At 41.6% G+C, this 26,230-nt stretch overlaps 2 protein-coding genes across 7 annotated transcripts in view; one reads left to right on the top strand and one right to left on the bottom strand.

Moving 5' to 3' along the window:
- STAB2 (stabilin 2) overlaps positions 1 to 10,724 on the top strand; it is a 146,873-nt gene extending 136,149 nt beyond the window's left edge. For both annotated transcript variants that reach the window (XM_075938882.1, XM_075938875.1), the window contains 4 exons: positions 1,547 to 1,654; positions 4,537 to 4,662; positions 6,115 to 6,225; positions 7,229 to 10,724. In XM_075938882.1, coding sequence (XP_075794997.1) covers positions 1,547 to 1,654; positions 4,537 to 4,662; positions 6,115 to 6,225; positions 7,229 to 7,279 — 396 coding nt within the window. In that variant the 3' untranslated portion in view covers positions 7,280 to 10,724. The remainder of the gene's footprint in view (positions 1 to 1,546; positions 1,655 to 4,536; positions 4,663 to 6,114; positions 6,226 to 7,228) is intronic.
- Positions 10,725 to 11,554: 830 nt separating this feature from the next.
- The window catches only part of NT5DC3 (5'-nucleotidase domain containing 3), a 47,962-nt gene continuing 33,286 nt past the window's right edge, over positions 11,555 to 26,230 (bottom strand). For all 5 annotated transcript variants that reach the window (XM_075938894.1, XM_075938899.1, XM_075938904.1 and 2 more), the window contains 10 exons: positions 26,061 to 26,151; positions 24,333 to 24,470; positions 21,702 to 21,762; positions 21,339 to 21,441; positions 21,113 to 21,214; positions 19,135 to 19,216; positions 18,623 to 18,709; positions 15,860 to 16,000; positions 15,224 to 15,288; positions 11,555 to 13,563 (listed from right to left, as the gene is read on the bottom strand). In XM_075938894.1, coding sequence (XP_075795009.1) covers positions 13,302 to 13,563; positions 15,224 to 15,288; positions 15,860 to 16,000; positions 18,623 to 18,709; positions 19,135 to 19,216; positions 21,113 to 21,214; positions 21,339 to 21,441; positions 21,702 to 21,762; positions 24,333 to 24,470; positions 26,061 to 26,151 — 1,132 coding nt within the window. In that variant the 3' untranslated portion in view covers positions 11,555 to 13,301. The remainder of the gene's footprint in view (positions 13,564 to 15,223; positions 15,289 to 15,859; positions 16,001 to 18,622; positions 18,710 to 19,134; positions 19,217 to 21,112; positions 21,215 to 21,338; positions 21,442 to 21,701; positions 21,763 to 24,332; positions 24,471 to 26,060; positions 26,152 to 26,230) is intronic.

The raw sequence follows: 26,230 nt of genomic DNA, 5'->3' as shown, positions 1-26,230 counted from the left end.
AGTCCCCACTTCCCCTCCGCCTGCCGGCCAATTGTTCTGTGGGTCAGCAGCCCCCAGCCCAAAAAAGGGTCCCCACCCTGCCGTAAATCCTTTTCTTAACAACGTTCCTGCTGCCAGAGACGCTATACTTCAGAATCACGCTGGGTGACTCCTGCTCTCTCTCATGCAGTGCAGACAATGGTCCAGGTGATTCTGTTCTATGTAGAAAAGGCTGATCTGCACGCTACTGTCACAGCAGACAAGCTGTGACTTATTTACCAGCAAGATCATCTGCACTAATTCTTATTTAAAATAGAATGTTTTAGTCAGGGTTGGCAATGCACGTGTTTCTTATGGGGACTAGAAAATAGACACAGGGACAGTAGCCTCAGTCCTCCGCTATGCCCTATATACAGTGGGTATGGCTCTGGGGAAAGAGAAGCTGCCTGCAGCTTCCCGGTCCTGGAGCCAAGCAGAGACAAGCTTTGCCACTGAGAGCAGCCCCACCCCACCAGTCAGAGATTGTCACATCTCCCTCTCCCCAGGCACAGCTGCATGGTGTAGGAAACTGGATATGCTAGATCTACATCAGTTAAAGATTCCTCCACAGTGGTGTCAAGTATCAGAGGGGTAGCCGTGTTAGTCTGAATCTGAAAAAGTGGCGAAGAGTCCTGTGGCACCTTATAGACTAACCGAAGTGTTGGAGCATAAGCTTTCATGGGCAAAGACCCACTTCGTCAGATGCATGACATGACATGCATCTGACGAAGTGGGTCTTTGCCCATGAAAGCTTATGCTCCAACACTTCGGTTAGTCTATAAGGTGCCACAGGACTCCTCGCCGCCTCCACAGTGGGCGAATCACCAGCTGGAGAGATCCAGCTCCTCTGTGCCATAGGAGCAGGATAAAGGGATCAGATAGAGGCTCAAGATGGCTGCATAGCTAACAAGAATTCAAGATGAGTTTGCCAACTGGAGTCTGGAGTGACTGCAGGACTGGTTGAGCTATATCTCCTCACTGCTCCCTTTAAAACGCATGATGGCCCATTCAGCTAGAACCTAGGGAAGCAGTGACCAAATGCTGCCACCCAGCGCCAATTCCATGGCTGGGTGGCATGTGTCTCTCTCACAGCGACACCAGCAAAATAGTACTTACTGGTAGCCTTGGCAGAGCGCCAAAACTTGGCAGGCACCGAGGTGACAATGCTCCTGGCCAGGATTGAGATACAGTAGCAGGGCCACGAAGAGACGGTTGTTCTGTTGCTCTCTGAACTGCCCTTTGCTATTGAGTCAGGACTGTCAATTTCATAAATCTGTAAAAACATAATACACCCCAAGTGACAGATTAATTTCCTGGCATCATCCATTCCTGTATTCCCGCTCTGCTGGTTAGCTGTGACCACAGGCTTTGAGCAATTGCCGGCTGATGTCCAGTAACCAGGCAAGCGTATAATTACACAAGTAGAGTCTCCCTCGTCTAATCAGTGAAAGAGAAGTAAATCTAAATATTATGTTGTTCCTGAAGAGAGGAAGATCAAAACTCAGTTCCCATTGTTTTTGTTCGTTAGAATGAGACCAGATATGTGGATGGAAAATCTATTCTTGAATGGGATCTTATTGCTTCCAATGGAGTAATCCATGTCATTTCAGAGCCTTTAAAAGCACCTCTATTGCCTGTAAGTATTTGTTGTTACATTTTTTAAGAGCATTGCTGGTAATTGTTCATAAAAATATTCCTATGATTCCTTAAAAGTAGCTGATCAGTTCCATGCTGGTTTTATTTCCAGGTTAAGAATTTATTCCAGCAGAGACTGGAGTTTAAAACTCAAGAGACAGGGATACTGGCAGAGCTGGTCAGCATGTTTGAGGGAACAATTCTCTGTTGGAAAATGCTAATTTGACTGAATCATGATTCTGTGGGACTTTGTCAATGCCACCAAAACTTCTAATGGAAGCTTCATCTCCCCCAGATCCAAGGCTACCTGGAAAGCTGGTTTGCCATGTCAGAAATTTTTGAAAAATTCCTTTTCAGTTCTTTGAAAAAGGAATTCTTCAAAAGTTTCTATCACCGGGCAAATTTTGCATTTCTGATTTTTCATTGTGATTCAGAACAAAAATACTGATGTTTTCTGCAGGATGGAAATTCCATTTTGATTAGCAGACTTATCACCACAAATCATACGAAGATAGCAAGGCTCATAACCTATTCTGAGCAAGATCACCTTATGGCAGGGGTCTCCAACCCTTTATAACTACAAGATCACTTTTTCAATTTAAGTGCAACGTAAGATCTCTCTCAAACCCTAATACCTTTGTCCCACTTCCTTCCCACCCCTTCTTTGAGGCCCCATCCCTGCTTCACCCCTTCTTCGAGGCCTCCCCCTGCTCACTCCATAACCCTTCCTCCTCCATTCTCACTCACTTTCACAGGCTGGGGTAGAGTGTTGGGGTGCAGGCTCTGGTCTTGGGCCAAGGGGTTTGATGTGTGGGGGGCTCCGGGCTTAGCCCAGTGTGGGAGCTAGGGGTCCAGGAGAGGTTTCAGGGTGCAAGCTCTGAGGAGGAGATTGGGTGCAGGGAAACTCACATCTAGGGCAGGAGGTTGGGTGCAGGAGGAGGTTCAGTGCTAGGACAAGGGTTCAGGATGTAGCATCTGGCTGGGCACTGTTTAACTGAGATGGCTTCTGGGCAGTGGAGCAGTAGAGTTAAGGCAGGCTTACTCCTGGCCTGGCCCAGCACCACTCCTGAAGCAGCTGGCATGTACACCAATGGCTCCATGGTGCCATGTGCTGCCCCTCATCTACAGGCACTGAGCCCATAGCTTCTATGGGCCACGGTTCCCCATTACTGATCAATGGAGCTGCAGGAGTGGTGTCTGCAGGCAAGAACAGCATGTGAAGACCGCGTTTGGCCTCTCTCAGGGGCTGCAGGGACATGCCAGCCACTTCCAGGAGCAGCAATTACCATAGAGATAATTACTCCAGCCATGACAGGTTAGGCATTTTAGAACTCACTACTCAAATAATTGAATTTTAAGCATGAGAGAGAAATGAAAGTTATGAAATGCACAGACCAGTCCAAAATCAAAAATAACTCACTTTGCAAGCAGTAAAAGTAGTAACAACAATCCCCCACGTATGTGTAAGGAGAGGAGAGTGAAAGACAGTGTGTGTTTGTGTCTCTCTCTCTCTCTCTCACACACACACACACACACACCCCCCGTCTAGACTGGCAAGTTTTTCCGCAAAAGCCACTGCTTTTGCGGAAAAGCTTGCCAGCTGTCTACGCTGGCCGCTTGAATTTCCGCAAGAACACTGACATCCTACTGTCTGAAATCAGTGCTTCTTGCGGAAATAGTATGCTGCTCCCATTCAGGCAAAAGGGCCAGTGTAGACAGCTCAGATTTGATTTGCGCAAAAAAGCCCCGATCACGAAAATGGCGATCAGGGCTTTTTTGCACAAAAGCGCGTCTAGATTGGCACAGACGCTTTTCCGCAAAAAGTGCTTTTGTGGAAAAGCGTCCGTGCCAATCTAGACGCTCTTTTCCGCAAATGCTTTTAACGGAAAACTTGTCCGTTAAAAGCATTTGCGGAAAATCATGCCAGTCTAGACGTAGTCACACAGTATGCGAGCGTGACAGATTTGCATTGCCAGTCTCCCTCCCTCCCCTTCTCTCTCTCTCTCTCTGTGGAAATAGAGTACAGAAGTAAGGGGGGAGGAGGGACACCCTGGCATCAGTATCCCCTCTTCTCCCCCCCACAGCCTGCACAGCAAGCAGGATCCTCCCAGAGGGGGCAGCTCCAAGGCAGAGGGCAGGAGCAGCATAACAGTAGGTGTAGGGGCAACTGAAGTGCCAGCGCTTTGTAGCTTCCAGCCAAATCTGTCAGGATCACCTGTCAGAGGCTCCAAGATCTACCAGTAGATCCCAGTCTGATTGGTGACCATACTCTAAGTGGTTGTCTATACAAATTGGTGTAGTTGTTCTGGTTTGACCTTCTAGTTATAGTGGAACAACCCCATTTGGAATCAGTGCAATTATACTGCTATAAGCATCTATAGTAGCTTAACCTGTCCCTGTACAGAAAAAGGAATAAACTATATCAATAGGAGACCTCTTTCTACTATAGAACTGCATCCGCATTAGGGATTATATTAGTGTATTTGGTTAACAGTTCACACCCCCAGCTAAGTTATACTAATACAGAATCAATGGGTAGAGCAGGATTGTATCATTCTTCTCCCATCCTCTTACCTGCATGCAAACTATTGCAAAAAGGCTACATTTCCCACCTCTCCAAAATTGTCTGACAATGTTTTTTTCAAATCAGAGGGAATCTTCCCGGGGGAAAGGAATCACTGGCTGACCAATGAGCAGTTTGGAATTCTGTTATAAAATGATAGTTTGTTTTAAACTCACGTCTATGAGCGTCTTAGACAAAAGCAGTTCAAGAAAAATTAAACTAGAGGCAGCATCCCTGCCATCCTTACAGAACAAATGTTTTAAATTATGGAATGACACTGAGCACCTGGCTCTACCACTCACTCCTCTCTCTATGACCAGGCTTCTCACGCTGGATTTGGAACTGGAATATTCTTTGCCATCATCCTGGTTATTGGAATCGTGGCTTTTGTTGGGTATGCGTACTTCAGATTCAAGAAGAAAAATATTGGCTTCCGGTATTTCAAGGTAGGAGGTTGAGTGTGAAATTGAATCACGAAGGGGTCAGTCAGCACCTTCTCCAGCCCATCCCCGTTTAGGGGCAGATACGGCCAACACAATCCATCCTGTTGAAGTCTGTCTTCAAAAACATCTTTCCTTGTTACTATGATAGTTAGGAAACATGCTTGCTTCAAACCACCACTGGAACCTCACGGCTGCCTCTGGTGTGCTGGGTCAAAAATTCTGTTCCTGAGAATTGAGCGTTCACACCAAACACTTGGAAAGAGGCAAAGTCTCTTCAAATGGTAGTGATGCAGCCTTGCCAGTGCAAGTCAACAGTCTGCAAGGAGCCTCCCAATTTCCTCCTCCCCCTTTCTCCCCCCCAGCCTATTTACTTCAAAGCAAGGACAATAGACATATTTCCTACAGTCAGAAGCGTGCAGGAGTCAAATCACAGACAAGGCAGGGCCAGGGCCCATAATACTCAACAGCAGTCCTGAGTGAGGTGCATGCTAGGCCGCACATCACGGTGAAATTGTGCTTGTCTGAGGAACAGCCCTTCTAAGAACTCTCCCTCAGGCAATGGTTTATATATAACAAACATGTACACCTGCACCTGTGGCCACAGTCTTGCTCTAAACTTGTACAGCAGTCCTGCCACAAAGTCCAATTTGTCCAACTCACCTAAACACGCAACTCCAGGAGTCCATTAATTTGGAAGCCTAACTATGCCCACTAAGTGGGACACCACTCAACAACTGCCAACTCTTATGCTAGGCCTGGGCTTGCCCAGAGAATGTGTTGGAAGTGAGATTTGGTAGCAAGAAAGGCCAGAAATGTAGGCAAGTTGAAGTGTTTGCTAAGGTTCTAAAAGGTAAGCTTGGATGCGATATTGAACATGGAGCCAGCCAATGCTGGTTAGCTTTGCACAGCACCTTCCTAGGAAAAAATCCAGCACCAAAACTATTCAGCATAAGATAAGGGTAGAAGATAAAAAAAAAAAAAGTGCATCTGGGGTCATGCCAAAGGATCTAAAAGAAAATCCCCCCCCCAAGAAAAAGCCAGTAGTCCGTCCTTATTCTAGCTTCTGCATAGAACATGAATTATCATTTAGAGTTGTCAGAGGAATATTGACCATGGGAAACCTTGATTTATTTGTATTGTGGTAGCAGCCAGAGGTCCCAAGTGCGACTGGAAATTCCTTGTGCTAGGTATAGTACAAACAACCATCCCCATGCTAAAGCTTTCACAATCTACGTAGAGAAGACAAAGGATTTGCCCAAGATCATGTCACAAGCCAGGACCATAATTTAGGTCTCCTGAATCCAAGTCTAATCTCTAGCCATTAAACCACACTGCCTCCAGTTCCCAAACTACTGTGAATTATTTGGTTATACGTGGCAAAGTCAATGACTCTGTTGTTAGCAAGTGAGACACTCAGCAAGATGGATTTTAAATGGGCATTATGGTTTTATACAGTCAAAAGAAGACATAGATGTAACAGCGCTTGACAAGCCTTCAAATATCACAAACCCCACATATGAAAGTTCTGCTGCTCCTCTGCCTGAACCGACCTACGACCCTTTTTCTGTAAGTTTTTATTTTGATTTGAGAGACTGTGATAATAGTTTAAGAGCATGGAGATGGAATTCTGTAATAGGATGGTATCTAGCTGAAAATTGAGAAGACAGGTCTATATTTGAGGGTGGGGGGAGAATAAAAATCCTACTTTCTACCACTGGGCCAGCTCCACTAGCAACAGGACTTAAGATCACTCAGCAGCATTTAACTCCCATATCTAGCTCTAAAAACACTACAATTGCAATGCCGGTAGCTGCTAGTAACTGTGTCAACACTTCCACTCTCTAGTTCTCAGTTGTTGCCTGACCGGTAGGCAAGGGTGGGAAGGGTGCAGAAGAGACCTTATTTTTTAAAGGTCAGATTTCTTTCTCTCAGCTGCCAGAGCAGTGGTTTTCATCCTTTCCTCTGTGACTTCATGTAAGAGTAAATATTCCTATAATAAAAATGTGCTCACTGCTCTTGTATCAGTTTGATGGACATTCAACAGCATGTTATGTCCCTGTTGCTATCCTTGGACTAAAGTTGACAATAACAATGGGACTCAAATATTTGGGGCACGAAGTACTTCCTCCTCCATAATAATTGCAGGGCAAGGTTACAGAAACCAAAGGCAAATAGAGTTGGTCCTTATGGCACCAATTCAGTAAGGCACTTAAAGCATATGCTTAAAAATCCCATTGATTCCAGTAGAACTAAAGCCTGAGCTTTAAGAGATTTACTGAGCTGAGGCCCTTTTTGGTCTGACTCAAGTTTCCTTTGTCTTCTTTCATGGTAGCTAAAGTCAAATAGCATGATGCAATGCCATTCTGGTTGGTAGATGAATTGGGGGGGAGGGTGAGAGAAGAGAAGACATCACTTGCTGAGAAGAATGGGAAAATGCAGTTTAATATTTGTGCTGGGTTTTGGATTTCCTGGTACAAGCATGATTGGCACAATAAGTACAGAAATTTGACGTCAGGGAAATTATAGATTGAACACTATTAGAGTCTAATACTTAGTTTGTATTTTATAGGATTCTGATGAACAGCAGCTTGTAATGAGTGGGCCTCACGATCAGTTCTGAAGACTGAAATTGAAATTATCAATGGTGAAAAACAGTTCTCTACCATCTAAACTTAACATTTACTGTGAATAAGCCTTGTCCACATGCTTAAGGAAAAAAATTTCCTTTTATATATTTTTTTAATTGTGTATAAAATGCAGCCTTATGTGTTTGAGAAATTCTCTCAAAAGCTAGTTGTATGCAAGGAATATCAACTTCCATTTTAAACAAATACACACCTTAAATGTAGTAAATATACAATGTATTCCTCTGTCTAGGAGACATTTAAAAGTGATTTCTATTTATGGACATAGGAATTGCAAGACAACAGCCCACGATGACTCAACAGTTTTTCAGAACACCACCTAGCCACATAAATTTACAACCCCTGTCTTTCTGTAAAGAGATCAAACTGCCTCTTAAACACCTAGTCCTGATTGCCTAGGATGGCCTTATTTGGAGGATGTCCTCTGTGTTTGCTATCCTTGTGTCTTTATGCCTAATTTTGCCTTTGGATTGAATCCAGAAGAGACTGAAAAGCAAGAACAGCAAATATTGTTTTACCAGTATTATGATCTTCAATTTTAAGATTGTTAGCGCTTATTAACAAAGGTCTTCCTTCTAAACAGTGAAGTAACTGCAAATGCAAGTGCAGAATATCCTGTTTGCCCAATCTCAACTGTTTATAGATTCCATCATTTTGTTATAAAGAAGAAATATTAATTGTAAAGGAATTAATGAAGAATGCAAGTCATGTATGACATTAGCCTTGTTTTATTCTTTTATCTCAAGCCATTTTTGTGCAGGATGGACATTTAGCTTATTTACTGTCCACTTGGCCTTCCCCAATCACTTTTCAGTTGTTTGTGTAATGTAAAAAAAGTCTTCTGTAATGTCTGTGTAGTGTGTTTGTATCAGTTATACATGAGATTCAAATTTTAAAACATCAATACCAGCTGCCAATCTACATGTACTGTTAAAATAATGAAATAAAGTTGGGGAGGGAAATTCAGTGTTAAATGCTGCAGCAAGTCTTCAGATGACGTGGAAGGCTATATAACACAGTAAACCTCAAGAAGAGATGTTTGTGCTTGTGACAGCAGCGGTGGTAATGTTTCATAGCAACGATACATTTACTGGCACTCTTTTCTCTCTCTTGCAACAATTTGTTTTTGTGCAGCATAGGATTGCTTTCATATAAATATCCCCAGGTCTTTTAACAGATTAAGCAAACCACACCACTTACTATAATAAAATACAATGTAACACTTGTGCTTGGCCTATGTCAGATGGCTCGGGTTTGGGCTAAAAATTGTGGTGGTGATGTTCAGACGGACATGGACAAGCTACAGGTGCTTAAATGTGGCATAGATAGACCCAGAGACCCAGCACTTGATGTAGTCATTTTGTTGTGAGGGATTCCAAGTTGAAAGGATAAATACCTGAACAAGTGAGGCAAAGGCTAAAGTTATTTTCATGTCTATCCCCTCCCTGCTGTCACTCCAAACATACACATTTTTTACTTAAGATCCAAGATGGTTTTTCCACTTAGTGGGCCCTGCTAATAAGTTTCCTGCCACTCCCTCCTAGTTATCAGAAAGAGTTAAGACTCATTAAGGACCAGATAAAATCCACACACCGGACCACCCATTACATTTATTTTTGTTACAGTCATTACATATTTTTTACATAAAACATTTTCTGATTGGTTAATAAACAATTTTTGGACTTCTGATTTAGACTAAACAGACAATTCACCTGACTCTGGTTCAGTTGAAATATACTCCAGAAATTAATATAGACACACTGCATTTTAAACATGCTATAAAAATCTACATGAGAAGTAATGTGGCAGTGTTAAAAGGTAATTAATATGGAAAGTAGAAACGTACACAGCTCAAGAATTCTGAAGCAATTACATAAAAAAAACCAAACACATTTGTAAAGTTATGCTAAAGTAGGAAGAGTACTCCAACACTGAAGCATATTCATGTATTTCTATTTTCAGAAATATTTGTCTTAAATTCACATTGTACAATTTGAAGACTAAACCTCTAACTAAAAATCTCACAATATAAATTAAAAAAGGTATTCACTGCTTTCCCACATCTTACAGCAATCAACATCAAGCATAATGTAACACTTTTACTGTATTTTAAGTTAAGTTGAAGTTTTTCCATCTTGCAACAAAATGCATGGATAAAATATCCCACAAAACAATTTCACTGATCCTGCTTAACATGCTATCAGTGGTCAGGAGGACTCACTTTTTATCTAGATTTACAAGATTAGGCAACATAAGCTAATGCCAAAAGCTATAAGCATTAAAGTGTTCTAATAATGTAACCTCTCAATTTTTTTTAAATGTGACAAACTATAATCTGCTGATACTAAGTCAAAAAGAAAAAGTATATTGTATTTTCTCAAACTAGTTACGCTTTTCAGTACAAATACTATCACCACTTTGAAAAGCACTTTGGCATCCTTTGGAATATAAAATGTGCTAAGTTCAGTAACATCAGGTTTTGTTCTGTCACAGCAGGACAACTCAGAGATGGCAAATTGAGATTACTCCTCCCTCCAACATTCAGCATGTAAAATATTAACTAGCTCTTCCACGCATGACAATAAGTCACCTGATAAAGCTAAACTAGGTACCATTGGAAGTTTTTTATTCTCAGCAAACAAGTGCAGGAGAGTCAGTAAAACTCATGCATTTCAAGTCAAGTATAGTATATTCATTGGTATAAATGTACCTAACACCCTAAAAATGTCATGTATAGGTTTGGAAACTAAACTAGAGAAAACGTCAAACAATGCTATCATATTAAAACCTCCATGGCCAGCAACAGATTTATTTCAAGCATCCAGGTTTAAAGGATTTGTGCAAGAAGTTTTTAAAATGTTCATTTTGCAAAAATGCTTTTTAAAATTTCAAACATATTACATATGAAAGTCATTATAAACATATGTACACAAACGGAGACTGGTTTAAAAAAAAAAAAAAACACACCCCAAAAACAAAAAACCCAAAACCAACCTTTTGGTCACCAAAAGTTCATTTATCGGATGGTCATTGCTGGAAGCAAATAATGCCTTAAAAGGAAACTAGGAATAAGTTTTGCTATATATTTTGCCAATTAAATTTTCATATACTATACTTTTAAAAATTGGAACTAAACACAGAAAATATTAAACTGAGTCAAGCTATACAAATTCTTAAATAGATGGATAGGGAACTCCTGGGTTTTTTGCTTTTGGTCACAAAGGAGGGAAAAATCTTTAGAAACTTCTGTAGTAGTTTATCGAAGTGTCTATTAGAGGGAACATGCTTCAACAGATGTTCCCTTTGTGCAAAATTACAATAAGCTTCGGTTCAGTCTTAAACATTGGGAACTATACAGTGTGAAATTAACATCTATTACTTAGAATTTCAGTAATAGAAATAAAGCTCCTTGCTATTCTGTACAGTGCCAATTACTTTGTGTGCTCTGATTAGTCTTTTTCCCCCAACTTTGGGAATTTAAAACCAAAATGGTCAGATATGATTTTGTTTTTTCATTTTCTTCCTTTTCCTCCTCTGTTTCTTTCTAATTCATATGCCAATTATGCATATTTATTTTGAAATGTAAAAATAAAATCATGGAAGGCTACACCAAATGTGTGATGAAAGCTTTAATAGTCATAGTACTTCATAGAGAACTATAACCTAAGTAGTCTGACTACTCTGAAAAATTGTCAAAGGGCAAGTGTTCAGCACTGTGAAAATTAAGTCATTTAAGAGGTCCAAAGTTGGGCACCCAATGACACTAGTCATATTTGAAAATTTGGGCCTACATCCAGGGACAACATTTATCACACACAGGACACAAGTTATTAGACTACATTAATATAAAATGCATATACAGATAGAAAAGGCAGCCCATTAGAAATGAGTCTCAGTAAAACTACAGGTATAAAGATCTATTGTAACTAGGGTTGCCAGATGGTTTAACCAAAAATACTGAACACCTTTCCTCCCTCCCCTTCCCCCCAAAAAAGGGCTCAGTTATTATTTAATTTTTTTGGCTTAATAAAACAGCATAATAAAACTGATGCGTGCAGAGTCAGAATAGGTATAGGAGCAGGGGAGCGGTTGAGCACTAAGACCCAGGGAAAGCATTGCTTGGTCTTTAGGCTTTTTGCCCACCGCCATTTTGTTTTTTTGATCAAGCCAGAACGCAGCTTCCCTGCGGAACCAGGTAAGCAGCAGGTCCCGGGGGGGGGGGGGGGGGGGGGGAAGAGGCCGGGTTGCCAGGTGTCCAGTATTTTCACCTCCTGGCTGGGGGGGGGGGAGGGGAAAAGAGGGGGGGAAAATTCAGAAAGTACTGGATATTTTAGGTGTCTGGTATTTTCTGAATTTTTTTTTTACTGGACAGGAAGCAAAAATACCGGATTGTCCAGGTCAATACTGGGCACCTGGCAACCCTAATTGTAACTCAAGTCTCCAGCACAGAAAGTTACTATATTTGTTCTACTCTCTCCCCACTTCACTGTAAACTCACTGATAATTGTGTTTCTCCCTGATAAAATTAATCATTTTAATCACATCAAGATACATTTGGAGTCACCAGATGGAGGTCCAATCAGACCAACAGAAGAAATAGGATGCATATTTTCTGTATCTTCGTATAACACAAGGCTGCAGATACAAGTTTCAATACGAAAAAACAAATTTTCCCTTCCAGCCAATTGTTTGAGGTCTTTTTTCCTCCCTCTATGTACAAGCCTAAGTCTCATTATTTTAAAGACTATCTATACACAGATACTCCCAGGGGAATTCTGCACCACAGCCATGAGCAGAATTCATGTTCCCAATAGATTTCTCTCCCTCCAGCCCCCCTGAAAATAGGTTATCCTGCAGAGGCACTGCAATTACCCCTTTTTCCCCACAAGGAGCTGCTGTGGCACTAAACCAGAGGGCAGCCAGCTTAGGGGCCAGAGCAGTCAGCTGCAGAGAAGGAGAGAGGAGACACTGCCTTCTCAGTGCCTACCTGTGGGGCTAGGTAAGGAAGCAAGCAACATGGTTGACACGGACAGAAGAAGGTACATAGGGCTGCTGAGGGGTCACAGACTAGGGTTCAGAAGGGCTAGTGAGGGGAACAGACTACAGCAAAGGCATAGGAGTTAGTGAGGTGACAGCAAAGAGTCAGGGGTTGAATGGAAGAGGGGGGTGCATGACCACATGGTCATGGAGAAGTATGAAAAGCTACAAAGGGATGGGAGAGACAGGAGTCGCTGGGGGGGGAAGAGGTTGGCTTCAGAGACAGGACATCAGGAAGAGAGTGCAGGGGCCTATAGGGACATATGTGTCTGATTGAACCGGAGGGACTATGATCAGGAAGGGTCTGTATGGGGGAGGCTCTTCAGCTCCCTAACAATCCCTCCCTTTCTCCTCCTGCCCCCACAATAAGTGTTCTATATTTCTCCCACCCATACCCAACAACCTTCCAGGTTCCCTTGCAGGCTCCTTCCCAGCTCTTCTCCCTCAGCTCCTCTGTACTCTAGCTGCCCTGCCCCAAGCTTTTGCACTGCTTCAGAGGGGTGCAGGAAATGCTGTTCTGCATGGTAGTTGAAATGATTTATTATTCAGAATTCTCTATTAAATATGCCCTAGTAAGGGATCTATTTGGCAAAACAGAACATTTCCTGAATCTCTTTTGGTGTCTGTATTGTTACTTGTCAGCAAAAATGTCTGTATCTTGAAATAAATGACCAAAATGATGGAAATTGGTGAGATTATATGGTGTTATTTTGAAAAATAAAATATGATTATTAAAATATTGATTGCAGAACTTTTCGGGTTTTGGCACAGAATTACCTCAAGAGAAAGAGAGACCAGTTATACACAAATTCTTGCTCTATCAGGACAGATAACTCCAGTAACTGGATCGAAATAAATAAATGTATTACGTGCTTAAAAATAAATCTACATTCTGGTTGTTACTGATGGGTATATTCATCCATTTCAGGTGCTATAAAATAACCCACATACATGCCAAGCTCATTTGATCTGAACCATCTCTTGCAGGAAGGGTATTCTGAATGTACCAGTGCATAGTTGGTCTGACCAGGTAGGGAGTTCATGCTGCAAAGGAGTCCTCCTTGGATAAAATGTGTAATCGGGATCATAGTTCAAGAGACAGCTCAGAGATGCCATGTAAATATCAGCAAATCGAGATAAGCGCCGTAAGAAATAGGTTGGATTCTGGTCAGTCCTGAATAAGCTCCCAAATTGCGAATTGAAGAAGTTTCTGGTCATTTCCCTGTCACCAGAGAGAAAATTTAAGAAGAGACAGAGGATGGGGAGTGAGAGGGAAGAGACTTTTTAATCAATGTACATAACCCAACATCTCGAATAATTAGAGCATTTATACTATTCTCTTAGTACTGTCTCTCAAAGCCACTAAGACGTGCTTTGAAAAGGATTTCATGTGACTATATGTAATTGTGTAAACATCATTCGCGTGACTAATAAGACCTTGATTTTACACCCACTGAAACCAATGGCATAAGATTGGATCCGCAATGTTCCCAAGTTTATTTTGAAGGGCTGCAGAGGAGACTTAACCTTATCTTAAAGATTTCCATTTCCCAACCTAAAGCTATGTCTACACTACCAACTTTTGTTGAAAAAAAGTGTCAACACCCAAAAGTCAACACAATTTTTAAAAAAGTGTCACCAGAGGGTGTTCACACTTGTTCCGTGTTGACAGATCATGTCCACACTATGTCATCCTCACTGACAGTGTGAGCAGTGCACTGTGGGTCTGTATTTCATAATGCAGTGTTGTGGGAAGGCAGAACATCATAGTCCCTGCACATCTTGTGATTCCCTCCATGTTCTCCCACAGGCTGTGTCTAAACTGCAGAGTTTTTGTGCAAAAACTCAGAGCATCCACACTACAAGCGTGTTTTTGCGCAAGAAAATTGAGAGTAAATCAAGAAGAGAGGGCTTTTTGCACAAGAGTTATTCCTCTTTCTACAAGGAATAAGACTTCTTGTGCAAGAGTTCTTGCGCAAAAAGGTGTGTGGGGCAAACGGGTTTCTTGCGCAAAAACAGCCTATGAGAAAAAGCACAGGTGCTCTAATAGCCATTAACAGAATGGCCATCAGAGCTTTCTTGCACAAGAGCGTCCATGCAGTGTGGACGCTCTCTTGTGCAAGAACTTTTGGCGGAAAAAATCTCTTCCACAAAAAGGTTTTTGCACAAGAAGCCTGCAATGTAAACGTAGCCATAGTCTCTTCAGCTGCTGGGAGTAGCTTCATAGGTAGCTAACTCAGACACCATTTTTCCAATTGGAAGAGATTAGATTGTCTTTTCCAGTCCCATTTCCAAAAAGACTGTTAAGGAACGGCAGTAACTGGTTCCAAAGGCTTCCATTAATTTTTGGGAAAGTTCCCTAACTAAATAGTAAGAGTCTCCACAAACTTCAACTTCTCATCCAGAGAATCTGACATAGGTCTCTTGAAGTTTAAATTCAAAACATAAAAACATTATTCCCCTTATTGAGAAGCATGGTTTGGAGTAAAGCAAAGACTACCTTAGGAACTGTATCAACGAGTAGCACTGAATGTAGGGGAAAAAAGAAAAGCAAGGGGATACAGCCTCAAAGGTGGTGGGCCAGGGCTGTGCAGAGTGGGAGGAGTATCCAGGTAACTCAGGCCATTCATGTGGGACCATAAATTATGTACTGCAGAGAGCAGTGAAAACAAAATGGTTCTGCAGGGGCACACTGCAAAGGAACTCACTTGTGCAGAGGGAGACAGCAGCTGTGTGTGAGGCCCACAGAGGACCAATATAAATTCTTGTCCCTATCCATATCAGTAGCTATTATAGAGGATACAGATTTCTGGAAAACACTGGGAATGTTAAACAAAAACCCACCATTTTAATTGCAGAGTATTTGAATGCTCAGTTCTTACCTCATTTCTTTTCTTTCCTTTTTCCATTCCTGTAAAATCATCTGTGACTCTGGATCTCGGTGAACCTGAAATATAAGTGTGGTCAACAAGTAACAAAACATGTACTTGCAGACTATGAGTTCATTAAGTGGGGGGCAAAGGGGAGTCTTATTTGTTGCTGGAACAAAAAAAAATGCTGCTTAAAAAAGGTAATGCCAGTGCATTGCTTATGAGCACTGAAAAAAAATCTGAAGAGTCAAAAATTAAGAGTGCTCTTATAAACTGAAGGGCTATGGAGAAAACTGCATTATTCCCTACTCAGCACCATAAAATGGAGCCCTTGATACAGGTTTAGCATATTTTCTGTTACCATCAATATCTAAAGAGGAGTTTTGCTGATGAAACAAATATATTTTCTTTTTGTTTCAGTGCAGGGGTGTAGAGTTTGTGCGCAAACCAGCTTAACAAACACACTGCAATTGCAGGAATGATTTATCAACAATCAGATTTGAAAGCTTTAACGTAACTAAATTAAAGTCAGAGTGGAGACACATGTAAGGTCATTAATTCAAACTCTGGAAGAGTTGGCGGAATCCCCTCTGCTAAATAAAAGCTATTACAAAATAACAGACAAAAAGCCATACAGGCACAACAAACCTGCATATGTTCCAATAATCCAGTCAGGGTCTGTAGCCAAGTCATGGTTTGAATGTACTGCTCTGTGTTCATGATTTTAATCTCAGATCGTAACTCAGGGATAATTGCACCTGTGCGCCAACCATGCTTCAGGGTCAAATCCTATTTACCAACAAGAATTGCAAAAAGCAAGTTTAAGCCTTAAGAGAATGGAGATTTACTTCTTTGCCATTCTTTAGCTCAAAAAGGGTTGTTAATTAAATTACTACTTATGTGTAAGCAAAAGCATTAAACACAGTGGTTCGACTGTGCCGACCTGCAAAGAAGCTTAATTTTAGAATAAGCTTCAAATCCAAATTTAGGGAGCAGATTCAGGTGACACAATGGGAATGGATTCTGGCCAATAGGAAATTTCCCTTGCACAAGGAAACTCTGCAAAGATAAAGCTGAAGGAGGGATAAGAGAAGAGAGGGGAACATGAGCGCATAGAAGGCAGCATTCCACTAACCAAGCCAAACCTTCAGGGCTATAAGGGATGTTACAGGTCCCCAGCTACTAAAACCACTGCCAAGGCGGACAGGAGCTGGAACAGGAACGGCAACCAGTTCCCTGCACTCTCTTCACCACTGCACCTAAGTGGAAGATGACTGGCCTTTTCTTTCATGGGCCCCAATTCCACAAAATGTGTGCGCATTTAACTATTTTGCTGACCTGGGACCCTCATGCCCAGACAGAATGGGGAATCCTGAACTTTAGCTGTAACATGGCATCATGAAACAGAAGACATGGAGAACCACTGCTGTAAGGGAAGTCACATGAGGCAAAAATCAGAAGACAATTAAAACGCTAAAGCAGTGGTTTTTAAACAGAGCTAACACTTTCATGGTTTCATTTAACACAGAGCTAACATGGTTTCATTTGTGTAGCACAATATGAGAAAAAGGCAGAGGCTTTGTGGCTATAATCGACAGCATAAGATAAAACTAGATGATGTAAACAGAGCAATTCAAAATAGAAGTTCATTCATCCCCTATTATAATTGGTTGTAAAAGTCATCCAAACCAGTGATATGCAGCACTTCAGGGTATCTACATTAAATTCTCTGTTACATATGACACAAACAGTGCCTGTCTCAAGTATGTATGCTTACATGGACGTTCTTAATTTGTAAACTAGCTAAAAGCTGCAGGCATTGGGGAAGAGGGGAAAGCAGGATTATGATGATCATCCTTCTCAAGTAATTATTTTTACTATTCTAAATTTTATTAGGTATGTCAATGTGTAGTCGAGTACATGATTAACCAACGAGCTGAGGCTTATCGATAAATCTTAACTACATACATCCCCTGCCTCCTGCTGCCTCCGTATCAGAGGTAGCAAGAGGAGGGAGTGGGAGCCAGTGCTATGGGGAGCCAGCTTTTAATCCAGATCCCTGTGTATATCAGCTCACACAAGCCACCTGCCCCACCCCATGCTGCTAGGGTTGCCAGTTTAACCAAAAATACTCAACACCCCCCCCCCAAAAAAAAAAAAACACCTCACGTGCACACACACACACACACCACCCCACCAGGGAAAAAATTTTGTGAAGAGAAAAAAAAAAAAAGGAGAGGGAGACCAAAGTTGTTGAGGAAAGAGGAAAAAGAGGGGAAAAAAACAAAAAAACAAGACTTGTTAAGCCTCCCTGAACCAAGCCGGACAGCTCCCTTGCAGAACCCAGTAAGATGAGGAAAAAAAAAAAAAAAAAATCAGCACACACCAGACATTTTAGATGTCCAGTATATTCTGAATTTTACCACCGGACAGGAGGCGAAAGTACCAGCCTGGCCTGTTCAATACCGGACACCTGGCAACCCTACATCCCTATCAGAGGCAGCAGCATGGAGGTGGGGGTAGAGAACAGATGGGAGATACCCATGGGGAGCTGGCTTTTAAGGCAGGGGAGGCTGCATCCGTGGGATTCAGGTGCAGCATCTGTCTGTGGGGAACTTGGACCCCCTGCAGACAGAGGCCGCTGCCACGCTGTGGCCTCTGCATCAGAGTGGGGCTGGGAGCACACTGGCTGCTGGCCCCGCCCCTCCGGGGCCGTCAAAAAGTTGTGTAATGGATAATATTTTGTGCAGTTATACTGCAATTCAATTCATCGCTATCTAACCTCCCTAATTTTTATTACAGGAATGTAGTTTGATTTTGTTTATTTCTATAAGCCTAGCAGTTTTAAAATGTAATACAGATTGGACCTCCCTGGTCTAGCACCATCAGGACCTGACTGGTCCCGAATGAAACAATTTGTCAGACCGGGGAGGTCCCTTGCCACCGGCCTCCAGGCCCATCGCCTGCTGCCGCCAATTTGGTTGGGCTGCTTGCCCAGCTGCTGCGGGCTCCCTGAGTGACACAGGCACTGGCTCCTGCCATGGGGCTCCAGCCCCACTTCCCCATGGGCTGTCGGGGGACACTCTGTCCCTGGCCCTGCGCTGCTGGGATACTCTGGCCCCGGTCCTGAGCTGCCAACCCTGTTGGCTCCCAGCCTTGGCTGGCCCTCTTGTCCTTGCGTTCCCGGGCTCTCTAGTCTGGGAGCATCCGTGTTCCAGAAGAACCATGGATGTTACCAGACGAGAGCATCCAGATCACAGATGTTACCAGACGAGAGTGTGCTGGTTTTCAGAAGTACAACCTGTATTTAGAAACATCATGTCTGTAATATTAACTGGCTTCTCAAATCTAGAAAAAAGGGTGCTAGCTTCTTTTTCTTTTATAGAGCTCAATAGAAACATAATTACTTACTGCTAGATCACTATAAATGTGGTCACCAAAGTACAGAACTTTGGAACCCCTCCATCCAGTAAGCTTTAGAAATTCATATAAGTTACCCTGCAGAAGGAAAATAAAAAAAACACCAGCAAAATGTGTGCACTAAAGTATATACAACCTTAATGTTAAAGAACAGAGGAAAATATGGCAAGTTTAAAAACAAAACCAATATTTATTATAATATGAAAATATTTTTTTTTTAAAGTCACACTCTCAATCATTAAATACTATTAGATCTTAAAATTATACAAGCCATTTTTGTTATAATGCAAGATTTAATCACACTTACAATAAACATGACCTAGTATGCTGAAAGTTTACAACTCCAATAATGGAGTTTATTAAAGTTTATTCATTTACAAATATAATTATTCTCAGCACATTAAACCACTTTTAAAAACTATTACGAAGGCTACAGAAACATAAGATTCTAAGAACTGGATATGAACTCTAGATATGTAACGGAAGGATTATTGGAAGTGTACCTGTTTGTAAATCTGGCCTTTCTGCAATTTATGAATTTTGTCCCAAAGCAACACTCCCCTTTCATTCACCTTCCGAAAAGGTCTAAAACAGCAGAATTGTATAGAATTGTCACACTGTCATAGCAAGGCTACCACTTTAAGAGCTGGGGTGGGGGAGGGTTTAGGGAAATATTAATAACTACCATTTTTTTAAAAATAGGACAATATACACCAAACTTTCTCAAAACCAAAAGTGAGACTCCAAACTTTAGCTGTTGCAGCCAATGTATTTTAATATTATACTGACTTTGGTATACCAAAGTTTAAGAAAATGTTCTCAGTAAAACATTTATTGTTTGCTTTCACCTGCATTTTATGAGCATTCAGTGTTAAGACCCAAAATCTGCCTTCCTGTTCAGGGGGTGGCACTGTCCTACTGGTAAAGTAGGTTGAGGTGCAAAGAGAATAAAAATTAAGAAGGAAAGAGGGGAAGATTATATGTTTTATACACACAAAGCAAAAGGAATATCTAGAACTAATTCTTTTACTTTTTTATTTAATTAAGAGTAGAATAATTAAGAACATCACAGCAAGGGTAGAAAACTCCCTCCAAATTATACAAAAGCATAAAGTAACTAGTCTTTTTAAAAGACAAACAGGAACATATGCATATAGACAGCACAGTCTAAATTATTTGATTCAGTAAAAGTCAGTCCAGGGACTCCAGACAAATCAGTTTGGGTACGTCTACACAGCAGGGCTAAAGACGAAATAAGCTACGCAACTTCAGCTACATCAATTGTGTAGCTGAAGTCAAAATACAGACCGTCTCCGACTTACGAACGGGTTACGTTCCTAACACCTGGTCGTAACTCGATTTGGTTGTAAGTCGGAAATACCCTTAAATGCGCTGCCCATGCTGTTCAAAAAAAACTTGACAAACATGGTGCTCAACTCGAAAATGTTATAATGGGGTTAATGGGAGGTTGGTTGTAAGTACGGATGGTCGTAATTCGGTGTATTCGTAAGTCAGGGAGTGGCTGTAGTTTAAACTGGCTTTTGGCACGGTCTACACAGCAGGAAGTCTAAGTAAAAACACTCTTCCTTCGACTTCCCTTACTCTTCTAAAATGACCGTTACCATGAGTCGGAGTAAGTAGTCCTCCAACTCGACATTATTTCAAAAGAAAGGCGCATAGTGTAGACACACTCTTTGTTATTTTAGAACAACATCAGTTATTCTGAAATAACACTGCTGTGTAGACATACCCTTTGTTCTTATATGCCTCTCACCTAATGCAAGATAGGTCTGTAAGAATGCCTCCAAACTCAAGGCCCAATCCGGTAAGGTGCTAAGCCCTTTTGACTTGGAAAACAAGAGCACTCAAACACATTGTAAAACCAAGTGATAATGGAAAAGTCCTGCTACCTGTACACCGGGGGTGGGGAACCTCAGGCCTGGGGGCCAGATTCAACCCCCAGCTTGCCTGGATCCAGCCACCAGGGCTCAGGACTCCCTCCCTAGCATTGGGGAACGTGCGCTGGCATTCCAGCCTGCTCCCACCCCATGCTGCCCCACCCCAGGGATTGAGTACAGTCTACTAGGCTGGGGCGCCTAGGCTCTGGAGTCTCTCTCTCTCTCTGTGTTGGGGGCTACGTCAGTGAGGGTGGGGGGGGGGTTGCTTCTCATGTGTGTGCAGCCCCCAACTGATTTTTATTTTCCGTGGGTCAGCGGCCCCCAACCCAAAAAAGGTTCCCAACCCCTGCCTTACACAGTCCAGCAATCCCACACAAAATACTGGAGCTAACTACTCCCAACACTATCAGCTGTTATTTCAGGATCCAGGGTTGTAATCCTGCATTAGTTCATGACCATATAAACAGGTTTCAAATGCAATTTCATCTGTATATTACAGATGATTTAAAATATTTCATAATATGTTATATAATCTTACATGGAGTCAATTCCTTGAGCCAGGCTACATTAAAAGGAGACCCACCTTCTTTTATCATTGAAGAAGTTTGGCTTGTCAGCCTGTACAATGACTACATCAAAGAGGTCTCTCCAATCCTTTCCAACGATAAATTTCATACCTTTGTCCCTAGAGAACAAACAGCAGCATTAGCAATGATCTATGGCAGCAGTGAGCTGACAAAACAATAAAACTACCCTGATTTTAAAACGTTTTACAAGTATGGTTACATGGTAAATGGCAGGAAACTTACACAAAGCTACTGGGACTGTTTGTGATGAGAAACATCTTCTTGCCATGATCAGCCAGCTTTCCTAACACTGCACGGGTCTGCTCAGCATAGCAGATGTACTTCTCTAGGGAAAATGTTAATTTCAATTTTATGCTGAACACCAATTTTAAGAGAATACTTTGCTACTTTCACTAGGAAAAAAAATCCAGAACTTGTGATGAGTGCAGGATATACTTAATGAAGAAAATCCAAGGGAGACATGTGAAGCTGAAGATATCCCCCCACCTCAAGATTTTTAGTTATAAAGAACGTGAGAAAGAAACAAAATCATGGAGGAAAAAAAAAAGTTATCCTTACATGCAATCTCATGTACCAATATCTTACCAATATCTGCTTCAATTGCTTGGTACATTATGCCTTTGATGTGGACATCTCTGATTGAATCCTGTCAGAGATCAAGATAAACATTTCGTATTTATAAATGCTATTTCAAATATGAAAATCTACATATTGCTTTGATTGCAATCAACTTATTTATGCTCTTTATTTCCCCTAAAAACAATGTTACCATGCAATCTTCACTATGTGTAAATTGCTACTTCACTAAGACCACTTCTATGCTTCCCTGCAGATTGATGCTCTGCAAATCAATCTTCTGGTGTTCAATTTAGCAAGTTTAGTGAAAACCTGCTAAATAGAATGGCGAGGACGTCCCCGTCAGCGCTGGCACTCCTACTCCTCAACAAGCAGTAAGGGAAGTTGGCAGGAGCATTTCTCCCATTGACCTCACGCTGTGGGGACAGTGCCAAATTTGAATCAAGGTAGATCAACTCCAGCTACACAATTAAAATAGCTGGAGTTGTGTTCCTTGATTTAAACACGTCCTCTGGTGTAGACTTGGCCTAAGAATAAGATTATACTCTGAGGTTGGGATGTTAAAATGCTTTTATTTAGGTAAACATGTAACCGCTGAAAATGTCAATGGTTACACATTTACATGTGGGGGGAGGGGAAGCTGGCTCCGTGCGAGCACTGGCTCCCACCTGCCCCCTCCTCCAGCACTGCTTGCTTCTGTATCAGAGACAGCAGCATGGCAGGTGGGGGAGCCAGCTCCGTGGGAGCTGATATACATAGGGAGCCAGCTTAAAAACCGGCTTTCCCAGTGGAGGGAAGTGGGCCGCATGAAACTGAAGGTTAACGGATGAGCCCAGGCTCATTTCAGCAGTTTACATTTAATAAACACATTGTAATATCCCTAGTACCTTGAACTGAACTTTGGTGCCGTCCCCACAGCAGGAGGTTGACTGGAGAAATGCTCCTGTCTACTTCCCTTACTCATAAGGAGTAGGAATACTAGCACCAATGGGAGCACCCTCAGCATTTGATTTAGTGGGTCCTTACTAGACTCCCTAAATTGAACACCGAAAGATCCATCTCCAGAGCATCAGTCTGCAGGTAGGTATAGACATGGCCCAAGATAGGATCATTTTCATACTTCCCAGAAGTTGAGACCTTAGTGCAACAGAAGCCTTACATAACTGCGGATTGCAATACAGCATCTTTCAGGGTAATGTGGACCTGGGGCCCTGAGTGGTGTGCAAGGCACAGCAGATTTCTGTTGACCTGCAATGTGATATGCATTCCTTTCTTCCTGAGGAAACTGAAATCTTCTAGTTCCTCAGATTAGGATCAGTCCCAACTAACTTGTAATTAAATGAGAGATTTATGAGCCAATGAAAGAAGCTAAAAGTTTAAGTAAAGAAACAAAAAAGAAGTCTGAAGTTATTTGGCTACTTTCCTTAGCTTGAGCTATACCAGAGCCTTCCTGGTGGGACCGTGTTACTGCCACTATGTGCTATCTAAAATAAAGTGGATTTTTAGAAGGGAGATGAAGTAAATATTTCTACATGCTAAAGCGGAAGCTGGAGAATTGGAGGTTTTGGGAAACCTTCAGGACGTCTCAAAATAGATGGAAGCCTGATAATGCCAAAAAAATTTAATGTGAGCTACAGAGTTTGTTAAAAATGTTTCTTGTCTAATGGGGAAAGGTGACAATGTACTTTTAGATACACCACACATAAACATGACACAACATCACAGTTGTAGATTTGAGGTAAAAATCTGTGCTACTGGACCACAACTGTAATACTGGACTAGATACAAGAATACAAAATTACAAAACTAAATTTTTTTAGATTTTAAAAATTTAAGTAGGTTAGAGATGGTCAGGCCCACCGACAGGGTAAAGATGGCAACTGCCTTGGGGCCCCGTAATTCAAAAGGGCCTGTGGCTCTGGCTGCCTAAATCACTGATGGAGCCCCACGCAGCATGCTCTGGACAGCTCTGAGGGCTGGCGGAACTGGCACGCTCTGGACAGCATTGAGGGCTGGCTGCCTCCAACCCCACTACTTGTGCCCAAGGCCCCATACTTCCTAGCCCACACACACGCAGATGGCAGAATCACCATCAAACTGTTCCACATAGGAGAGGCTCAGGACTTGCTTGGTCCTACATTATATCACGGCCTCTCTCTTTTCTTTCTAAGAAAAAAATGTTAGATGCCTCACTAGAACTCAGGAAAGCAGAGTTGCTCAACTGTCTGCTATTCGAGGATACCCCCAAAAAATGAAGACTGTGCACATGGACACTTTATATTGAATTCTCATTGACTCTTCCATTCCTTATTGGTAGAATATCTAATAGCATAGTCTCACATGCTGATCCAGCAAAATATTTTTCACATGGAAGTGAAACTTATTTCTACATCCTTTCCCATTCTCCTCTCAACCCAGATATACAGACACACCCTCCAAAATATACTAGAATTCTAATAAAAGGTGTCTAAAAATTTTCAAGGATTTTTAAGTTCTTCCATCTTTTTCCATAGGTTTTTGCAGTTCTTATTGTAAATGCACTAATCTGTAAAACTGGAGCATCATAAAAAGCTGGAGATTTTTTCTTTGAGTTGTCATAAAAGAAAAGCAAAATTATGGAGGTGCCCATAAAGTGAATACCTTGACATCTTTGTACAAATGAACAGGTTCGTAATCTATGTTGTTCTTCAGAAAATATTCATTCACACAAGAAAGGAGAGTCATCTCTGGTAATGAAAATATATCCATGAACTGTTTCATTGTGCTTCCATGTGAACTCTGCAAATAAGGACATGTGTCAGCATAAAAAAATTGGCAATGAATCTGGCTCTATTCGATTTATAGCATTTAGTTTTGGTAAGTATTTCTATCTGTATTTTACTGCTGCAGAATTTGGTTTACACTAATAAAAGGGGAAACCCCACACATCATTAAGATAAATTAAAAGCAGAATACTTCTAACTTTAAGGACCAGTGATTCCATTTAGGAATAGCACCACGTGTTTACAAGCTTGGTGCTTAAATAATCGTGTCATATGATGCCTCCCAGACCCCTTTGTCTAGAATTTTGCAGTCTGTTTCTCCTACATATTGAAAAGGCTAAAGACAACTAATGTACCTGAAAAACCATCTTGGTAGAATTTAAGTGTAGATACTTACTACAGCAACAGGTGTTCTCACATCACTTTAGTTAAGCTAGCTCCCCAAGAAGTAGCAAGGTCAATGGAAGAATTTTTCCATCTTCCTAGCGCTATCTATACTGGTGCTTAGGTTGGGTTTGCTACATCTCTCAAGGGTGTGGATTTTTCACAGCCCTTATAGTAGTAGGTATGTCAATATAAGTTTTCAGTGCAGAGCAGCCCTAAGACTCCAAAATATTTTTCTTCTTTTAAGTGGTTCTTGAAGATAAGTGGTAAAGAAAAAAAAAAGATATTGTAAACAAAAAGCCAAGAGCCTATTATTATAGGACATAAAAGCTAAATGCAATTAAAAATCTCCCTACTTGATAAAACAGAATACAGAAGTAAATAAACCCAACTGCTCCCAAAAGGGCCATGCACAGAGAGAAAATAAGCATGTTTTGCTTGGAGTTGCATGCAAGCTAACCCCAGAAGAATAAACAGCTCCTTTGAGACTACAACAATGCCATGAAAGATGTAAAACAAAACATTCAGGTCTTGCTTCTTCACTACCAGAGTTGAGAGAGTCTAGTTTTTAATTCCTTGGGCTGAGAGAAAACGGGAGCACAGAGGAAGAATTCTCAGCACCAAGAAGTTGGGGGGAGAAATAAGTCACACTCCTCTACAGCGCTTTGTGGTTACTCATGGGCCCCTAAAGGCATCAACAGTGGCTTGGTGCCAAACAAGAAGGTGACAGACCCACCAGAGAGAGCACCAATATCCTTAAAGTAAAATTCAAGTTGAAACCTTCTTCTTGGCTATTAGTGGCCTCCATACCAGTCTAACTAGCAAACAAGTCTTTGCACCATTAGCTAAACCTTCATGCCAACCAGAAAGAAGGATGGTCTTACAGTTAAGGTACAAAAAGAGAACTTCAGAATATTGAGTGGGGGGAGTTCCAGCACTGCCATACACTTCCTGAGAGAGACTGGTCAACTCACTTAATCTTTCTAGGCCTCTGGTCCCCATCTGTAAAATGATAACTATAAACTTTTCTCCTACTCCTTGTCTTGTCTATGTCAATTGCAATCCCTTCGAGGAAGGGACTGTCTGTTAACTATGTGTTCGTATTGCACCTACAACAATGGGGCCACAGGCACAAATGTAACAAATATTTTGAAAACATAACATTAGTCAGTAGCATATATGGGGTTTCAGTTAGTAAGTTTTAAAAAACAGAAATAGTTACCTTTCCATAAAAGTCACTCATTTGTTCCAAGGGGACATGGGAACCATCATACATTGCAATGACTTCTTCATCTGGGACAACACTGAGTCCTCTGGCAAGATCAACATTAGTTTCAGGTTAAAAGACCAACCAGAAATGTCAAGGTAATTACTTTATGAAAGCCAGGCTGC

Source organism: Pelodiscus sinensis, chromosome 1, assembly GCF_049634645.1.
Source record: "Pelodiscus sinensis isolate JC-2024 chromosome 1, ASM4963464v1, whole genome shotgun sequence".
NCBI classification, from domain to species: Eukaryota; Metazoa; Chordata; order Testudines; family Trionychidae; genus Pelodiscus; species Pelodiscus sinensis.
The sequence above is the reverse complement of the archived record's forward strand: the minus strand, read 5'-3'. Positions and strand labels throughout refer to the sequence as shown.